The sequence below is a fragment of the Pipistrellus kuhlii genome, unplaced genomic scaffold (assembly GCF_014108245.1).
Source record: "Pipistrellus kuhlii isolate mPipKuh1 unplaced genomic scaffold, mPipKuh1.p scaffold_m20_p_19, whole genome shotgun sequence".
In the NCBI taxonomy this organism is placed as follows: domain Eukaryota; kingdom Metazoa; phylum Chordata; class Mammalia; order Chiroptera; family Vespertilionidae; genus Pipistrellus; species Pipistrellus kuhlii.
In genome coordinates this window covers 7,665,640-7,684,373 of record NW_023425504.1, presented here as the reverse complement: position 1 = coordinate 7,684,373, position 18,734 = coordinate 7,665,640, and the positions used below count along the sequence as shown (strand labels likewise).

The 18,734-nt window shown below is 38.3% G+C and overlaps 1 protein-coding gene across 4 annotated transcripts in view; it reads right to left on the bottom strand.

The window, feature by feature from the left end:
• ARHGEF6 (Rac/Cdc42 guanine nucleotide exchange factor 6) overlaps positions 1-18,734 on the bottom strand; it is a 131,541-nt gene that overhangs the window by 81,033 nt on the left and 31,774 nt on the right. For all 4 annotated transcript variants that reach the window (XM_045583483.1, XM_036443454.2, XM_045583482.1 and 1 more), the window contains 3 exons: positions 14,113-14,197; positions 9,902-10,026; positions 8,480-8,681 (listed from right to left, as the gene is read on the bottom strand). In XM_045583483.1, coding sequence (XP_045439439.1) covers positions 8,480-8,681; positions 9,902-10,026; positions 14,113-14,197 — 412 coding nt within the window. The remainder of the gene's footprint in view (positions 1-8,479; positions 8,682-9,901; positions 10,027-14,112; positions 14,198-18,734) is intronic.

The window sequence follows — 18,734 nt, the reverse complement described above, 5'->3', positions numbered from 1 at the left end:
GTCATAATTAAAATTCCAAGAGCAAAAGACAAAGAGAGAATATTAAAAGCAGCAAGAGAAAAGCAGGTAGTTACCTATAAAGGAGCACCCATACGATTGTCAGCTGATTTCTCAACAGAAACCATGCAGGCCAGACGGGAATGGCAAGAAATATTCAAAGTGATGAATATCAAGAACCTACAGCCAAAAACAATCTACCCAGCAAAGCTATCACTCAGAATAGAAGGCCAGATAAAGAGCTTCACTAATAATAAAAAAAAAAGCTAAAGGAGTTCATCACCACCAAACCAGAATTACATGAATTGCTGAAGGGGGTTCTTTCGGAAGAGAAAGTAAATAAAGATAAACACTATGAACAACAAATACGTAACTATCAACAAGTGAATCTAAAAACCAAGGGAGGATTAAAAAAAAATCTGATGAACAATATTAACTGATGAATATAATATCAATAGAATCAGAGGTATGGAAGAGGAGTGAACTGATGATTCTCGGGGAAAAGGGGAGAGGGGTGTGGGAAGAGACTGAACATAAACTGTGCACCTATGGATGAGGACAATGGGGGGTGGGGAAAGGGCAAAGGGTGGGGTGGGAACTTGGTGGAGGGGAGCAATGGAGGGGGGGAAAAAAGCAGAACATTTGTAATAATATGAACAATAAAGATTTATTTTAAAAAATACCTTAATAAAAATGTAGGGGGGGAGGAGTGGAAGGAAGACAAATTTGGCAGTACAGACTTGGGAAGTCTAAAAACATATAGCCCTTGTAAATGATTATCTTATGGGGGGTGGGGAATCAAAGGGTGGCTACAAAAAGAAAATCACCAGCACTGTGCCTCAGTGAGTTTCCTACCTCTCATTCCTCTTTGCTTTCCACCTCCACTGCTACCATTGCTTACTCCTGCCATGTGCATTTATCTATGAAACCTAAACTGAACATCCTGCAGAGGAGCAAAGATGTGCAGGTTCAGAGAAAACATGTTCAATCCCTGGGGGTATTTCAATGTAACCTAACTGGAACTAACATTAAAACATAAACATTTTAGGTGGTGATTCTAAGGCAATGAAAAGATTGCTCAATTGAATTTAATCACTGAAAAAACATCAGTGTAATGTAGAATTCAAACGGGTTATTTGGCATAATATAACTCAAATAACAACAGTGTCACATCTATACTAATCTATTCTAATAAAAGGGTAATATTCTAATTAGACCAGACATCTTCTGGACAAAGTCACAGTGGCAGGGGCCGAGGTAGAGGTCATCAGGGGTGATCAGGCTGGCAGGGGAGCAGTTAGGGGGCAATCAGTCTGGCGGGCAGAGGCAGGTAGAGGTGATCAGGATGGCAGGCAGAGGCAGTTAGGGGTGATTAGGCAGGCAGGCAAGCGAATAGTTAGGAGCCAGTGGTCCCAGATCACGGAATTGGGCCTAAACTAGCAATAGGCCATCCCTCAAGAGTTCCTGGATTGGAGAAGGTACAGGCCTGGCTAAGGGATTCCCCCCTCCTATGCATGAATTTTGTGCATTGGGCCTCTAGTAGATATGTATGGAGCACTTCAAATACTGATATAAAGATTTATTTCTAATTAACTTTTCCCTTCTCTTACTGATATTCAGAGTCCATCCCCTATTGGTGGTGATACGACAAAAAGAAATCTAGTGACAACCAGTTTCTCTGGATATGAAACATCTGGGTGATATACCCGGGGGATTAAAACAGGAAGTCTAAATATAAATCTCAATCCAAGTTTTGGTATATAATCAGTATAATCATTTCTTAATCTGCCTTAATACAAATTTAATTAGCCATATACCTAATTCCCTCGTTTGATATCTGTATTTACCTTCTAATAAGTTTTAGAAGAAGGATTTAATGACCCCTTAATTGAATCAGTTGTATGACATGGGATTTAAAACTCTAAATTGAAGGTTTCATTTCAATGAGATGTGCATTTAATCTATGAATCTTTTTTTAAACTCATTAAAGAGAAATCTTCTTTCCTAAGCTTATACATTGGTGTGAACTTCCTGGAAAGAAATAAAAGTTGATAAGTATTTTCTAGACCAAACATAAAAAAGCATAGCATTGAGTTTAAAATGTCCCTCAGTGAAAGAAGAACAAAGTAGGTGAGATCTCAATACCAGATATCAAGCTGTATTACAAAGCCACTGTTCTCAAAACAACCTGGTACTGGCACAAGAACAGACTTATAGATCAATGAAATAGAATAGAGAACCCAGAAACTGACCCAAATCACTATGTTCGATTAATATTTGACAAGGAGGCATGAACATACAATGGAATCAAGACAGTCTCTTTAATAAATGGTGTTGGGAAAATTGGACAGATACATGCAAAAAAATGAATCTAGACCACCAACTTACACCATACACAAAAATAAACTCAAATGGATCAAGGACTTAAACATACAATGGGAAACCATAAAAAATACTAGAGGAATCCACAGGCAGAGAAATTTCAGACATATGCTGAAGCAATTTCTTCACTGATACTCCTCCTAGGGCCGTGGTCTGCAAATTGTGGCTCGTGGCTCTTTTGTCCCTTGAGTGTGGCTCTTCCACAAAATACCATGGCCTGGGCGAGTCTGTTTTGAAGAAGTGGCATTAGAAGAAGTTTAAGTTTAAAAAATTTGGCTCTCAAAAGAAATTTCAATGGTACTGTTGATATTTGGCTCTGTTGACTAATGAGTTTGCCGACCACTGTCCTAGGGCAATGGAAACTAAAGAGAAAATAAAGAAATAGGACTATATCAAAATAAAAAAGCTTTTGCACAGCAAAGGAAACCATCACTATTACAACAAGAAAGCCCACTGCATGGAAAAACATATTTGCCAATAAGGGTTTAATCTCCAACATTTACAGGGAACTCATACAACTTAACAAAAAGAAGATAAACAACCCAGTCAAAAAATGGTCAACTGATCTACAGAGACACTTTTTGAAAGACAGAAGGAAGGTCAAGAGACATATGAAAACCTGCCAAAACCGGTTTGGCTCAGTGGATAGAGCGTCGGCCTGCGGACTGAAAGGTCCTGGGTTCAATTCTGGTCAAGGGCATGTACCTTGGTTGCGGGCACATCCCCAGTAGGGAGTGTGCAGGAGGCAGCTGATCGATGATTATCTCTCATCGGTGTTTCTAACTCTCTATCCCTCTCTCTTCCTCTCTGTGAAAAATCAATAAAATATAAAAAAGAGAGACATATGAAAACCTGCTCAAAGTCACTAATCACCAGAGAGATGCAAATCAAAACAACAATGAGGTATCTTCTCACACCTGTCAGAATGGCTATGATCAACAAATCAACAAACGACAAGTGTTGGTGAGGATTCTGAGAAAAAGGAACCCTCATACACTCCTGATGGGAATGCAGACTGGTGTAGCCATTGTGGAGAACAGTATGGAGTTTCCTCAATATACTAAAAACGGAACTCCCATTTAACCCAGTGATCCCACTTCTAGGAATATATCCCAAGTAACTAGAAACACGAATAAGAAAGAATATATGCACCCTTATGTTCATACCAGCACAATTCACCATAGCTAAGATTTGGAAACAGCCTAAGTGCCCATCAGCTGATGAGTGGATTAAAAAACTGTAGGGTGGGATGAGGGTATTTGACAGGGGGTGGGGGAAGCTGGGGGAAGGTCTGTGGGGGGGAGGAGATATATGTACTACTATATGTAATACTTTAAACAATAACACAAAATTTAAAAAATTAAATAATAAACAACTATAGTATATCTACACAATGGAATATTATGCTGCGGTAAAAAAGAAGTTCTTACCATTTGCAACAACATGAATGGGGATGGAAGGCATTATGCTAAGTGAAATAAGCCAGGCAGAGAAAGATAAATATCACATGATCTCACTCATTTATGGAATATAATGACCAACATAAACTGATGAAAAAAAAAGATCCAGAGACAGAGAGACATCAGTCAGAACGTCAAACCTCAGGGAAGGGAGGGGACGGTGGGGGTAAGGGGAAGAGATCAACCAAAGGACTTATATGCAAGCGTATAAGCCTAATCGATGGACACAGACAACAGGAGAGTGGGAACATGAATGAGGGGTGGGGGTAATGGGGGAATAAGGACACATATGTAATACCTTAATCAATAAAGAATTTTTAAAATAAATAAATAAATAAATAAATAAATAAATAAATAAATATCCCTCAGCAGTATTCTACTCACTCTTGTAGTATCAAGAGTTGGGATGGGAAGAATTTAAGTCAACAAAGACCTGACACCTACTTTCCTAACAAGACATTTTCATTACATCAAGCTAATCTCTCCCACTGTTCCCCAAACTCATTCTGCTCAATCCTACTGCAGATCCTTTGTGGTTTTGTTCTTTCTGATAAATCACTGACTTAGATTGTCTCCCACTCTCTTTTAGGCCTACCCACAGCTACATGTCTCTGAGGTTCAATTCGAGCCCTACCTTCTCTGTGAAGCCTTCTCCATCCTCTCCAGTCACAGTGCATTCTCTGTCCATTGATGATCTGCTATATATTTTATGCTTCATCATCTACCACTTTATACTGTCAGTTGTCAGTTTCATCTCCAGCTCTTCTATCTCTCACATGCTCTAAATCCACACTGCCGACTATCTGTAGAAAATCTTCAGAACTATGATTTGCTGGCACCTCCACTCAACATGCCCAAAATAATAACTCATCATCTTCAGTGCCAGTAACCCACCCAACACACACACACACACACACACACACACCTCCTCCTCCTATTTTCCCTATCTTTTCTCTATTAATGGAGGTCAACACACACACACACACACACACACACTTCCTCCTCCTATTTTCCTTATCTTTTCTATTGATATTAATGGAGGTCAGCACTTATCAAACATTTTCAATGTCTAAACCACTGTTGGGCACTATGGACACAGAGAGGTATACAAAGATGAATTAGTCTCCCTTGACTTCCCTGTCAGGATGAATTAGTCACCTCTCTTCTGCTCACCATTCTTCAAAACACCCTGTATTTAGCTCTATCACTAATCTTTCACATTGCATTTTTATTTCTCCCCCTCACTATATTATGAACACCATGAAGGCAAGATTCATGTCTTATGTTTCTCTGCCTCTCCAGTGCCTAGGAAAGACTAAGATCTAAGTCACAGGGAAAAAACTTTTGCTGGCTGGCTAAGTGGATTAACACTGCATGTCCCTAAGGAACTCACCATCAAGGAGGTCCCTTAGACTTGCAATTATTTTCATCTCTTCCCTTTTTCTCATAACTAATCATCAGCACATTTTCTTGATTCCATTTTAACAGTATCTACTGCATACATCCACTTTCTCTTCCTCTCCACTCTCACAGAAATAGCCCACACCACTAATGGATTGCTGGACCTCAGCAGTTATCTCTGCTGGTTTCCCCACAACCTCCTTGGTTATCCTCACCACTTCCCTGCAATCCAGCCTCCACACTATCACTAGAAAGATATTTCTAAACCACATATTATCCCCTGCACTGCACCCCTCTTAGTGTAGCTCCAGCTCAAGGCCCCATTCCTCTTTGTTCACCTTACTCTTATATCATCCTACCACCCACCCCATGATCTCCTACTTTCATGCTTAAACTTACTAACTCTCTCTATCTTCCACTAGTCAGAATCTTCATTCCATTCTTCAAGACCCAATTCAAATACATTTTCCCCACCCATTAAGGTTATTGTCAATTGAACCATTTCTTTACTGGTTCCACAGCATCTTACTTAGAGCTTTGTCTGTATTACTTATGCTGTCATATCTTGTTATAGTTGATTCTGTACACACCTATCTTGACTACTAGAGTAGCAAGTCCTTGAAGGTAGGGTTCATGAAAACAGATTATTATAGCCCTTTCAAACCAGTACTTAGGAGATGCTCAATAAACAATCTGAACAGAACTTAAGGACTACCCTACAATATGCATTCACTTTACAAATGATTACTGAGCATAAATTAAACAAAAAACTCTACTCTCACAGAACTTAAATTTTAATGGTAATATACAGACATGAAATAAGTAAATGTATACTCTGTGTTAGAGAAAACGGCAAACAAAAATATAAAGCAGAGAAGGGGTGTGGGGCAGTGAGGATAGAGTTCAATCTTCTCTCAGGTGGCCAGGGAAGACCCTACTGTGGAGCTGATAAGTAAGCAAAGACCTAAAGAAAGTGACTGAATCAGTCATGATGGTTCTGCCATGACAGTGTTCCAGGCAGAGAGACAGCAAGTGAGACAGGTACCTGTCTGGCATAGGCAACCAGGAGGCTGAAGGCTGGTGTGGCTGCAATGGAATGAATGAGAGGGAGAGAACACAGAGAGGAAATCAGAGGGACAATGGGAAGCCAAATCCTGTATGGCCCTGTAGGTTATTGGGAGGACCTTGGCTTTACTATTTTTAAAAATATATCTTTATTGATTCCAGAGAAGAAAGGAAAAGGAGAGAGATAGAAACATCAATGATGAGAGAGAATCATTGATTGGGTGCCTCCTGTACACCCCACACTGGGGATCAAGGTTGGGTTATCATGACCTCCTGGTTCATAAGTCAACACTCAACCACTGAGCCATGCTGGCTGGGTGACTTTACTATTTTTTAACTGGCTACCTGGCCTCAGCTGTTCAGACCTAACCTGAACAGTTGGGTAAAATGCTTCTAGGGGTTACATAGGTGTTCAAATCAGAGCCAGAGTTTGCCATGTGAGTCCTTATCTGAGTTCCAGACCAAAGAGAAAAATAGGAGAAACTTCAAGGAAAGGGTCCAAAACCAGGACAAATAGCCTAGGCCCTAGAGCAATCCATAAGGGAGTGGCCAGAATGTGCTATGAGGCTTGTCAGTGAAGGACATTATAATGAGGGCATGCTGTTTGCCCACTTCCCAAGGAAAGGCAGCAAGTGCTGTGCCTTTTGAAGATGATGACATTGAATCAGAAAATAAAGTCAGGGTTAATCTATAAAGTTATGTAGATATCATAACAATCAAATGATACCAATTGAAAGATGTAGCACAGAGGTAAAAATCAGCTATGAAAATCATCTAAACCAAGAAAATTCTAGGCAAGGCCTGTGAAATTACTCCAGGGCTCAACAAAAATTTCTCCACTCTCAGTAATAAAAATTACTAAGAAGTCTACACATGCCCATATAATTATAAATCTGTTAATAACATTTATTCCATTAAAGGAGATACTCCTTCCCTTAACCCAACATACAATACAGAAAGTGTATTTGCACAGAAAAGTGTGCAAACTAAATTTTATCTTAAATGCTTTAGGGAAAAGCTCCTAAAAATAGTTATCTGGGGAAGGGGTAAAAGGAAGAGAAATTTTAATTATCTATGTCTGTAATGTTTTAATTTATTTACAGTGAAGTTATAATTTTATTAATTAGTAGTATTAATTATGAGGCATTAAAAAGCAATAAAGATATATACCCAAAAATGGACTGAGGAACTATTCAAAGGAGCCCTTGGGTAAATATTTTTGAAAAGTGAAGAAATATAATAATGTGAATGACTGAACACTATTTTATCTAAATTGTAACATATTTCTATATATCGGAGGGGATATAATATAGGCAGGACCTACCTTCTTAAATAATAAAAAAACAAATTACCTAAGAAAGCTCTAGAAACACTACTGAAGAGCAATTAGACTTCACTTTCTGGATATTATTATGAAAATGTCCTTATCCAGTTTGGCTTGGTGGATAGAGCATTGGCAGACTGAAGGGTTTGATTCTGGTGAAGGGCATATGCCTGGGTTGCTGGCTCAATCCCCAGTAGGGGGCATGCAGGAGGCAGCCGATCAATGATTCTCTATCATCATTGCTGTTTCTATCTCTCTCTCCCTCTCCCTTCCTCTCTGAAATCAATAAAAATACATATATTTTTTTTTAAGGAAAAGGAAAAATGTAAGCAGTTAGCAGTATGCAATGAGTTAAGGGTAATTTTATCCAGAATCAAAGTGGCCAGATAGCTTTCTGCAATCCTATGATTATTATTTCTTGAACACATCTCTGAGGCATTCAGACTTAGGCCTGCTTAAAGAGTTTAGGGCTAAAAAAAGGAAGTTAACACATGGTCTGTCTTATTGTATTCTGCCATGGAGATTCTTAGAGTAGCAGGAAGGACAATGTTACATGAGCTAGAATTAGAAGACAGAGGGTTCATAGTTAAGGTGAAACAGTTGTCTTAGCTTTGAATTCTATTGCTTTTTTAGTTTTGTGGGTGTGTTTTTTCTTCCTTGCTGTAATATAAATACAACTTCATTTCAAAATATGTAACCACAGATTTTTCCCAGTTCTGTTCTAGTCTTATTTTTTGACATACATACAATTACAGTTTCTGTTAACCAATTAAAACTACAATTATTTTCAGTAGAATGCCAAGAAAGTACAAGAGTCACATTCAGAAAGGCTTATAAAAGATTCACTTACCAGTGGATTTAATCTCTCGTACATAATTACTAGGGAACCAGCCTGTTCTCCCATTTAGCGTGCCTTCCCACCAGCCTCCTTCTTCAACTCTAGTGACATAAATGATGTCCCCTTTACAGACTGACAGTTCATCTTCATTCGTCTGCTTAAAGTTGAATCTTGCCTTTACTATCAACTGGTGACTTCCATTTTCAGACATCTCCTAAAGAAACAAAAGCCATACCAGATGAAGCACCCATCTAAATGAGGCAGGGGCAGAAATTATATGAACGTAGGCAAATTGAGTGGGGTGACCTAGGATAAAACCCAGAGCCATCTCAGTCTTGTGTTTTTAATTTAGGAGTGGGCCTAACATGGATAGGCCTCAGTGGGAACTAATAAACTCCTCAAAATTGTATGCAAACTTTTGTATTTGTGAGACTTTGTATTTTGGAGGGAGTCATAGCTTTCATTTCCCTCTCTCCCTATCAATTATCTAAAGATACTTATTTTAAATAATCCAGGAAACAAAGGATTATGCCCCTACCCAATACATAGACCTATCTTATGTGATTATATGACCAAGATTAGGTTACTAACCTACTTTAATAACATGTGCCTCCCACATCCCAATTACTAAGAATATCTTAAATTGGCTGAGACTTAGTCATAGGCATAGATTAAATACCCCGTCAGTAGTTCTTAATCTATCACAAGCCCCTTTGAGAAACTGATGAGCACAATTGAACTTTTTCCAAAACACATATTCCCCTATGTTCACACACAGAAAATTTTGCACACAGTTTGAGAGGGTCCAAGAAATATAGAACCATTGTATTCAGGAGCTTCTCAAAGGGATCTGTGACCTCAAAAGGTTAAGTGCTTTGGAAGTAATTAAAGTGTTTTGGAAGTAATAGCTCTTGATAGCTTAAAGCAAGTGGGTGGCTTTGACAAGAAATAATGTCTCAAAAGAGCAAAAGATGGGGTGTTCCTTCCTAAACAAAAGTTCCCGTTAAGACTAAATGCCAAGGAGCTCATTATAGGCCCATCATACGTACAAAGAGAAAAATAAAATGACAATAGCAAGTAATATTGATTACTACTACATGACAGGCACTATTTAGTTCCCCTAATAAACTGAAGGATGGGGAAAATAACAGTAAACTGCCATCAGGAAGTAGTCATAATGACATATATACATAGTTAAACAACTTGCTCCATTTTAGGAAGAGAGAGAATTTGGGAGCTTCAACCTCGATTTTCTGCATACCTTTGATTTGTCCCGGGGGCCAGCCTGAATTTGTGCTAGGTTTAAAATTAGTTTTCTCCAGACGCCCCGAGCAAACAGGATGGCTATCTTACTACATATGGAAATTCAACCGAGTTATCAATCAAATTGGTTGGATTCTCAAACAGGCAGGAGGAATTGGGAACAATACTTACCACTGCCTTTGACTGCCTTTGCAGCCTTGGAGCTGTGCTAGAAACTGCTCCCTGTGGATTTGTCTGAGAACTATTAGCAGCACTAAGAGAAGAGGAACGTCCACATGGTCTTTCTGATAGCTGATCTGTGAAAAGAGGAAAAGGCATGGTAAAGGGAACCACTCGTGTCAGAAAAACATCGACAACATAACATTATCTTCCATGGAACACTATCAAAGGCAATCTGACTATAATTCTGTCATCATTATGAATGTGCCAAGTGTGTTTCATTCCCCCTCCCTTTTTGGTGGCCAACTTCTTTTTCTTAACCTTACTGGCCATTGCTCTCCAGTAGAAAGAAAAACAGCGACAGAGCCACATTTTCTCTTAACCCATTTCCCTACAGCTCTTCCCTCCTGAGCCAATTGCAACAGTATGCCCTGTTAGCCCAGGCAGAACTATATTGGTTACCAGACAGCTGTTTGTGGCTCTTATTACTTTGAAATATTTCAAATTTCTATCTTTGTTTTCTGGCCTATAACTAAGTGGTTTTTTTCTTCCTCACATATAACAATATGTGTGGCATATAGAATGTGAAATCTCCCTTTGCCTGGTGCGGGGAGGGAGAACAAGAATGAGTGAGTGTGTCTGGGAAAGATGCAATCTTAACACTAGACTAATTTTTTTTTAAATCTAACTCAAGAGTCTTCCCTTCCTTGAGACCTTATGAAATTTGATCCCACCAGCGCTGAGCTAGATGTTTTCAGTATGCTGATAGTGTACTAAAGAGAGGAGCTGGCTTCTTGACAAATTCAAATGACGGTTCTTTTCCTCTCCATTTATTTTTAAAAGATATAAACTGCAAAAGTATAAAGCCCAAACATTCCCTAGGCGACAAGCTTAGTATCCAAGTAGTTTTCTTGATACTGTGGGTTTTAACTTTCACCTCCTTGTATTTTATAAATATCTGTGGTGAGGTAAGAGACTATAAAACTTGCTAGGAGTGTTTGGCAAAGGAACATATAATTTTCATGGCATATGTTAGAATTATACGGTTCTCCCTGCCCAGAACTAGAGAGTTGTCATGTGTGTTAAATTTAGTTACTTGAATTAGCTGTACTTTCTGCTCTACGCCTTGCAATAAGTGCAAAAGTATTTTTTCCAAGTAGCAAAAGAACAACTTTGGAGAAGTATTTTTACATTTATTGCTATTATATACAGCTCTTTTGACTAAAACTATAATTACTTGATAGCTTCCTAGATACTCCATCCTATTTGGCACTTGATTATATTGTCTGCTCTTCTTCTCTAATTGTCTCACGTGGGTAAGTTGAATCTCCCTAAATAGATGGTAATTTTCTCAATAGCAGGGATCATATCTTACACTTCCTTTGTAGTATCTGGCAGTGCTGGGCACACTCTGTTGACTCTCCAATAGCTGGAGCACCAGGACTTGGTGTTTAGGCGTAAGAGCTCTGGAATCAGTCAGATGTGGGTTTGAATCCCAACTCTGCCACATACTTTCTAGAGGGGCAAGTGTGGGCCTGACTTTCCTTATCTGTAATATGGATCTAATAATAATACCTACTTGCAGGGTTGTTTCAAAGATTGAATGAGACTACTTAAGGCTCATAAGACAGCCTATATCCATGGTAAGGGCTCAAAGCACTTTATGATTGTTACTGCCCATTTGAAGGTAAGATACTATATCACATAAAGTGTGACATTATACTCTAAGGCAGTGATTTTCAATCAGTGTACTGCAAGAATTTTTAAGACCTGCAATACCTGACTAGTTAGCTAGGCAGGGTTACTAACATCTTTTCCCTTAGATTGTCAAATAAAAAACTGACAACAGCCAACACAATAGTCATCCAGTGTGAATGCTCTGTCTTGAACCATAAATATATAGGTCATATAATGAAGTTACATCTTATTGGTCATGTTGCATAATAAGGTTGCATCTGATTGGTTAATTCTTGGTTCCAGAAATCCTTATATACAAATACATGCACCTGATTTTTTTAAAGTCACTTTGGAGCAAAAAGTGTATGTAATTACTATTTTTTCTTTTTTTTCTTTTTTTTGTAAATCAATAAAAATTATACCTATTTGCCGAAACCGGTTTGGCTCAGTGGATAGAGCGTCGGCCTGCAGACTGAAAGGTCCCGGGTTCGATTCTGGTCAAGGGCATGTACCTTGGTTGTGGGCACATCCCCAGTAGGAGGTGTGCAAGAGGCAGCTGATCGATGATTCTCTCTCATCGATGTTTCTAACTCTCTATCCCTCTCTCTTCCTCTCTGTAAAAAATCAATAAAATATATATATTTTTAAATTATACCTATTTTTGTCAGATTGGCAAAAATATAATAGATTTTTGGTGTACCACAGAATGCTAGTAGTTAGTTTATATGTGTCATGAGATAAAAAAGATTGAAAGTTGCTGCTCTAAGGTAATCTTCATTTTCTTCACAATTAGTAGGATTTATATTTAATGCCTCTAATGTGGTGGGTATTAAGATCTAAATAAAAGATACTCTCTTCACTCACTATGAATCTGAGGCTTCATTTCCAGTGCAAGATTCTTAAGGGGTTCCTTTACATTAGGGGTGTCGAACTCAATCAGAGAAGGGACCAAAATCTAAAATCCAGCCTAAATCGCGGGCCAAATGGTTTACTGAACAGTCATAAACTGTCATTGTGATGAAAACGCAGCGGAGTGCAGTGATGACAGCGCGGTACGGGCCACATTGCGAGGCCTGGCGGGATGGATTTGGCCCGCGGGCCTTGTGTTTGACACATGTGCTTTACATGGACAAAGACATACAAAAAAAACAATGAGAAAAATGTCTCTAGTGGAGAGAGGGAAGTAACAGCTATAGTTTTGTAAACTTTATGGAAAAGGGAACTTGTTTTCTTTTTCTTTTTGGTCTTGTTACACTCAGTTGCGTATTCAATAGCTTTGAATGAAATAGTTTCTTTTTTTTAATATATTTTATTGATTTTTCACAGAGAGGAAGAGAGAGGGATAGAGAGTTAGAAACATCAATGAGAGAGAATCATCAATCAGCTGCCTCTTGCACACCCCCTACTGGGGATTGCCCGCAACCAAGGTACATGCCCTCAACCGGAATCGAACCCGGGACCTTTCAGTCCGCAGGCCGACACTGTATCCACTGAGCCAAACCGGTCCTGGCTGAATGAAATAGTTTCTTGATTCTTATCATTATATTAAGGGTATTAGAATGACATCTGTGATAGGTATGTTTAAATTCTGAACTATAATGGACCTGGAGAGCATTATGATAAGTGAAATAAGCCAGTCAGAGAAAGACAAGTACCATATAATTTTTTTCTTTTTTTATTAAGGTATTATATCTTATTTATTAAGGTATTATATTTATTAAGGTGTATATATCTTACCAATTCCCCCCACTCCCATACATGCCCTCCCTCCCCAGAGCTTTTCATCCATTGGTTATGCTTATATGCATGCATACAAGTCCTTGTGTTGATCTCTTATCTCCCCCATATCTCCCTACCCTCCCCACTGTAATTTGACAGTCTGTTTGTTGCTTTACTGTCTCTGTATCTATCTTTTTGTTCATCAGTTTATAATGTTCCTTATAATCCATAAATAAGTGAGATCATGGAATTGGAGAACATTATGTGAAGTGAAATAAGCCAGTCAATGAAAGAAGTACCATATGATTTCACTCATGTGTGGACTCTAATGGATAAAATGAACTAACAAGCAATATAGAGACAGACTCAGATAGAAATTAGGTTGACAGCTGTTGGGATGGGGGAGTGAAGGGATTGAACAAAAAAATGAAAAAAGAAAAAGAACTCGTAGACAAACAGCAGTGTGATGATTGTTGGGGGAGGGAGAGGGGATGAGCTGGAGGATGGACTATGGGGATAAGTGCTGATGGAAGGAGACTTGACTTTGGTTTGTAAACACACAATACAGCATACAGACAATGGGTTGTGGAATTGTGCACCTGAAACCTGTATAACTTTTTTAACCAGTGTCACTCCAATAAAAATTAATAATAAATCCTAAAACCATTAAAAATTAAAGCATTTGACACCCATTAAGTTTATTTGGTGGAAGGGGAGAACTTTGCACCAATCAAACAATCCTGGCCATAGTTAGCTTCTTGGGTAATCAGAAACATGTGGATCCAAACATGTCAACCAGAAACTCATAAATCACAATCCCTACTTACCTTCTGTTGCTTTGTTAACAGCTAAAAGAGTGCTCAGAACCTTGGAGAAATTGACTCCTGAATAAAGGTCATCAGGATCAAATACCTATGAGAAAGGACATTGAAACTGTAAGATACCATAAGTATTCAACTCAACAAACACAACTATCAAAAGACCATTTCCTTTAGCTCTAAGAAGAAAAGAAAAAAAAAAGAAAAAAAAAAAAAAAGTAAAACCCAAGACCCAAACCTCTGTATACCTTTTGGAGAAATGAAAGCAGCAGCTGAGTTGCCTAACGACATTTGGCAGGCCAGCAGTGAGTTAGAATAAAGCAGTAATGGGAAATGAGAGCCCAGATGAGAACGCAGGGCCTACCAGGAAATGCACAGTGCATACTCAGGACCACTCTTGTAATCTGAACATATCAATACTCTAACCCAGTTACAGGAAACTTGTATGCATGGGTTACAGTTAATGCACATCACCTACATAATGTCCATAAAAGTAGACAAAAAAGGGGGTGGAGCCCTTTTGACACTTTTTCATTTGTAAAGTTTATTCATTATACTCAGTAGGAGCACTGTCAGATGTGTTTTCCTCTCTGCTCTTTGTCCTACCCACTGCTACCCACTGGATCCCAAAGCCTGTGATCCCAATTCCACATTGCCTAAATGTTTCACCCAGATATGCATTTCTCTTCCAGCCCCTGTTTCTGATTTCTGCTGCTTAAACATTCTTCATGAATTTGAACCCCTGCCTGCCTGAACTTATAGATTCTTCCTGGCCTTAAGTGACTTTCCTGGATATGATTTTTGGCCTTTCTGATACTACTCAACTGTCAGCAACAAAACATTAAATAAAGAGAATATTTCACTTTGCCATTCTTAACTGTAATTCTGATATCAAAATGTTCCTAGTGAAGATACCAGTCAGTTGTTGTTTTAAAGAAAATTTACTAATTTTAAAATGTCTTCAATGTATTAAAATGTATCAAAATTTCTTTTAGTCTCACATATGTGTATTTGAAACTAGAAGTATTCTCAAGTACAAGCACAATCTATTAATCTGCCAGTCAATGATCTAGATATGTACATCTGTAAGTAACCAGATGCCCACTTTCTGGATGGAAATGCACCTACTATTGGGTCGGCAAGTAAGTAATTGCGGGTTTCACACATATATGGCTTCAGTTGAATTTTTAGGTTTACAGACGTAGTAAAAATGTAAAACACATTTTGTTATTTGATAGTTGGCTATTCAGCTGTTAAACAGTAAAAAAAGTTTTTTGATCTGTTTTGTAGTTTTCGTTTGGCGTTCGTTGAAAAATGGAAAATCAAAAGGAACATTTTCGTCATATTTTGATTTTTTATTTCCACAAAGGGAAAAACGCATCGCAAGCTCATAAAAAGTTATGTGCTGTTTATGGTGACGAAGCCTTAAAAGAACGGCAGTGTCAAAATTGGTTTGCCAAATTTTGTTCTGGTGATTTTTCACTCAAAGATGAAAAACGCTCTGGTTGTCCAGTTGAAGTTGATGACGCCCTAATCAAAGCAATAATCAATTCGGACTGTCACAGTACAACACGTGAGATTGCAGAGAAGCTTCATGTATCACATACATGCATTGAAAATCACTTAAAACAACTTGGCTATGTTCAAAAACTCGATACATGGGTTCCTCACGAACTGAAAGAATCACAGTTAACGCAACGCATTAGCAGCTGCGATTTGCTAAAGAAACGTAATGAAAATGATCCATTTTTAAAACGACTGATAACTGGCGATGAAAAATGGGTTGTTTACAACAATATCAAGCGGAAAAGATCGTGGAGCAGGCCAGGTGAACCAACTCAAACAACATCAAAAGCTGATATTCATCAAAAGAAGGTTTTGTTATCAGTTTGGTGGGATTACAAAGGAATTGTCTACTTTGAACTCTTACCACCCAACCGAACGATCAATTCTGATGTCTACATTGAACAACTAATGAAATTAAACAATGCAGTTGAAGAAAAGCGGCCCGAATTGACAAATCGAAAAGGTGTTGTATTCCATCATGACAATGCAAGGCCACACACATCTTTGGTCACTCGGCAAAAATTAATGGAGCTTGGTTGGGATGTTTTGCCACATCCACCATATAGTCCTGACCTTGCACCATCTGATTACTTTTTGTTTCGATCTTTACAAAACTCCTTGAATGGTAAAAATTTCAATAATGATGATGATGTCAAATCGTACCTGATTCAGTTTTTTGCTAATAAAAACCAGAAGTTTTTTGAACGTGGGATTATGATGCTGCCTGAAAGATGGCAAAAGGTCATTGATCAAAATGGGCAATACATTACAGAATAAAGTTATTTAGTTCCATGAAAAAATTGTCTTTGATTTTCTTTAAAAAATCCGCAATTACTTACTTGCCGACCCAATAAAAACATTTTGTTCCAAGATGTCTGAGTTTACATCCCTCCTCGCCTATCCCCCCTGCCCCCCCGCCACACACACACAAATGTGGTGATGAGAATAGAATGTGGAACATGATTGGATCTAACATTGTGAAGGATCTATCTTCCCATTAAGTAAAGCCATTTGCTCCATTTCTAATCTGCCTGTTTTCTGGGAGCCATATCTAAAGAAAATTTTCCAACCCTAACCCTAACCCTATCTTGTTTGTGTACATATTACTGAAGATCTAAAATCATCTATAAATTAAAAATATATGGATTTTTTTTTTGAGTGAAGGGACATTCAGTAGATAATATAGGCAAATATGAGTTTATAGCAGTCTGCCTACTCTGGAATTCACAGCTCAACTATTCACTTAATCAATAAATATTTTGCGTTCAAACTTAAAATGATTAAAGAACCCTTTCACATCAAAAATGAGACATTAATTCCCTAGCCAATTTTGCTCAGTGGATAGAGCATCAGCCTGCGGACTGAAGGGTCCCAGGTTCAATTCTGATCAAGGGCATAAACCTGGATTATGGGCATGATCCACAGTAGGGAGAGTGCAGGAGGCAGCCAATCAATGATTCTCTCTCATTATTGATGCTTCTATCTCTCTCTCCCTCTCCCTTCCTCTCTGAAATCAATAAATATATATTTAAGAAAAAATGAGGCATTAATATACTTTTAGTAAAAGGCCAATGCCAATATTACTAAATAGTTAAATGATATTACATTCCAAATATATTTCTGAGTGTTACTACGTATTTCAAAGTTTTCCAGGAATAAATTGATAGACATTCTGTTTTAGTTTGTCGAAGCTTGGGTGAAAAAGTTCCAGTAGATGCTGGTAAGAGTATCTAGTAACCCAAGGGATTCCAGACTTATTGACTCTCGCTTAATATAATGACGTTTGCCAAAATAGTAACAAAGTAAAAAAAAAAAAAAAAAAGTCATTTATTTTTAGCTCAGAATTCCTCAGAGGAATGTAAATATGTGTGTATATATGGATACATTTGTTGGGTAGGTTGAGTAGACATGGGTAGAATCTAAAATAATAATAATAAGTAAGTATTCAAAGAATAAGGCATGAAAGCAAATGGTCTGATAAAAACCTTCCCGCCCTAGCTGGTTTGGCTTAGTGGATAGAGTGCTGGCCTATGGACTGAAGGCTCCCAGGTTTGATTCCTGTCAAGGACACATTCCTGGATTATGGGCTCAAACCCCAGCAGGGGGTGTGAAGGTGGCAGCTGATCAATGATTCTCTCTCATCATTGATGTTTCTCTCTCTCTCTCCCTTCTTCTCTGAAATCAATAAAAATATGTATATATTTTAACTACCTTCCCTTTTTCCCCCAAAACCTGTTTAGCTCAGTGGATAGAGCATCGGCCTGTGGACTGAAAGGTCCCAGGTTCGATTCCGGTCAAGGGCATGTACCTTGGTTGCGGGCACATCCCAGGTGGGGGGGGTGCAGGAGGCAACTGATCAATGTTTCTCTCTCATCAATGTTTCTAACTCTCTCTCTCTCTCCCTTCCTCTTTGTAAAAAATTAATAAAATATATATATATATATATATATATATATATATATATATATATATATTTTTAAAACCTTCTCTTTTTTATGTTGCTCCTTATCTAGGTTAATTGACTGCCCATATGTGGCAACACTGGCATTATTCACTTGTACTGGTACTTGACTAAATGGGGGGAAAAATAAACTGATGGAAAAATAAAATATGCATCAACGAAAGTCATTGTGTCTGCTTGAGGGAAGTTGCCTGGACTATGCACAGTTTCCTTTTTAGAAAACTAGAGTTTACCTACAGACACTGTTCTTCTCACTGCAAGCCTATTCTGTAGCACTAGAAACTACACAGAAGTTGGAAGAGGTCTCTAGGGACTAGTAGAGAAGGCAATGCCCAAAGGTTATGATTCCAGAGCAGTTAGAAGATTATATATAACCACGAACACTCCCCACTGTACCATATCCATCCAAGCCTCAAATTGAATGCTATTGAAAATTCCACCCCAGATCATTCTTCTATGCACTTGAGATTGGCCCCTGCTAAAATGGGAATATTATTTGGAGGGAACACAACAACTTAATTATCAGTCTTTTATACCTTACTGGAAATGTGGAGAATAAGACCAAGTTTAGAGATGATGCTGTGGAGAAAAACTAAGGTCACCA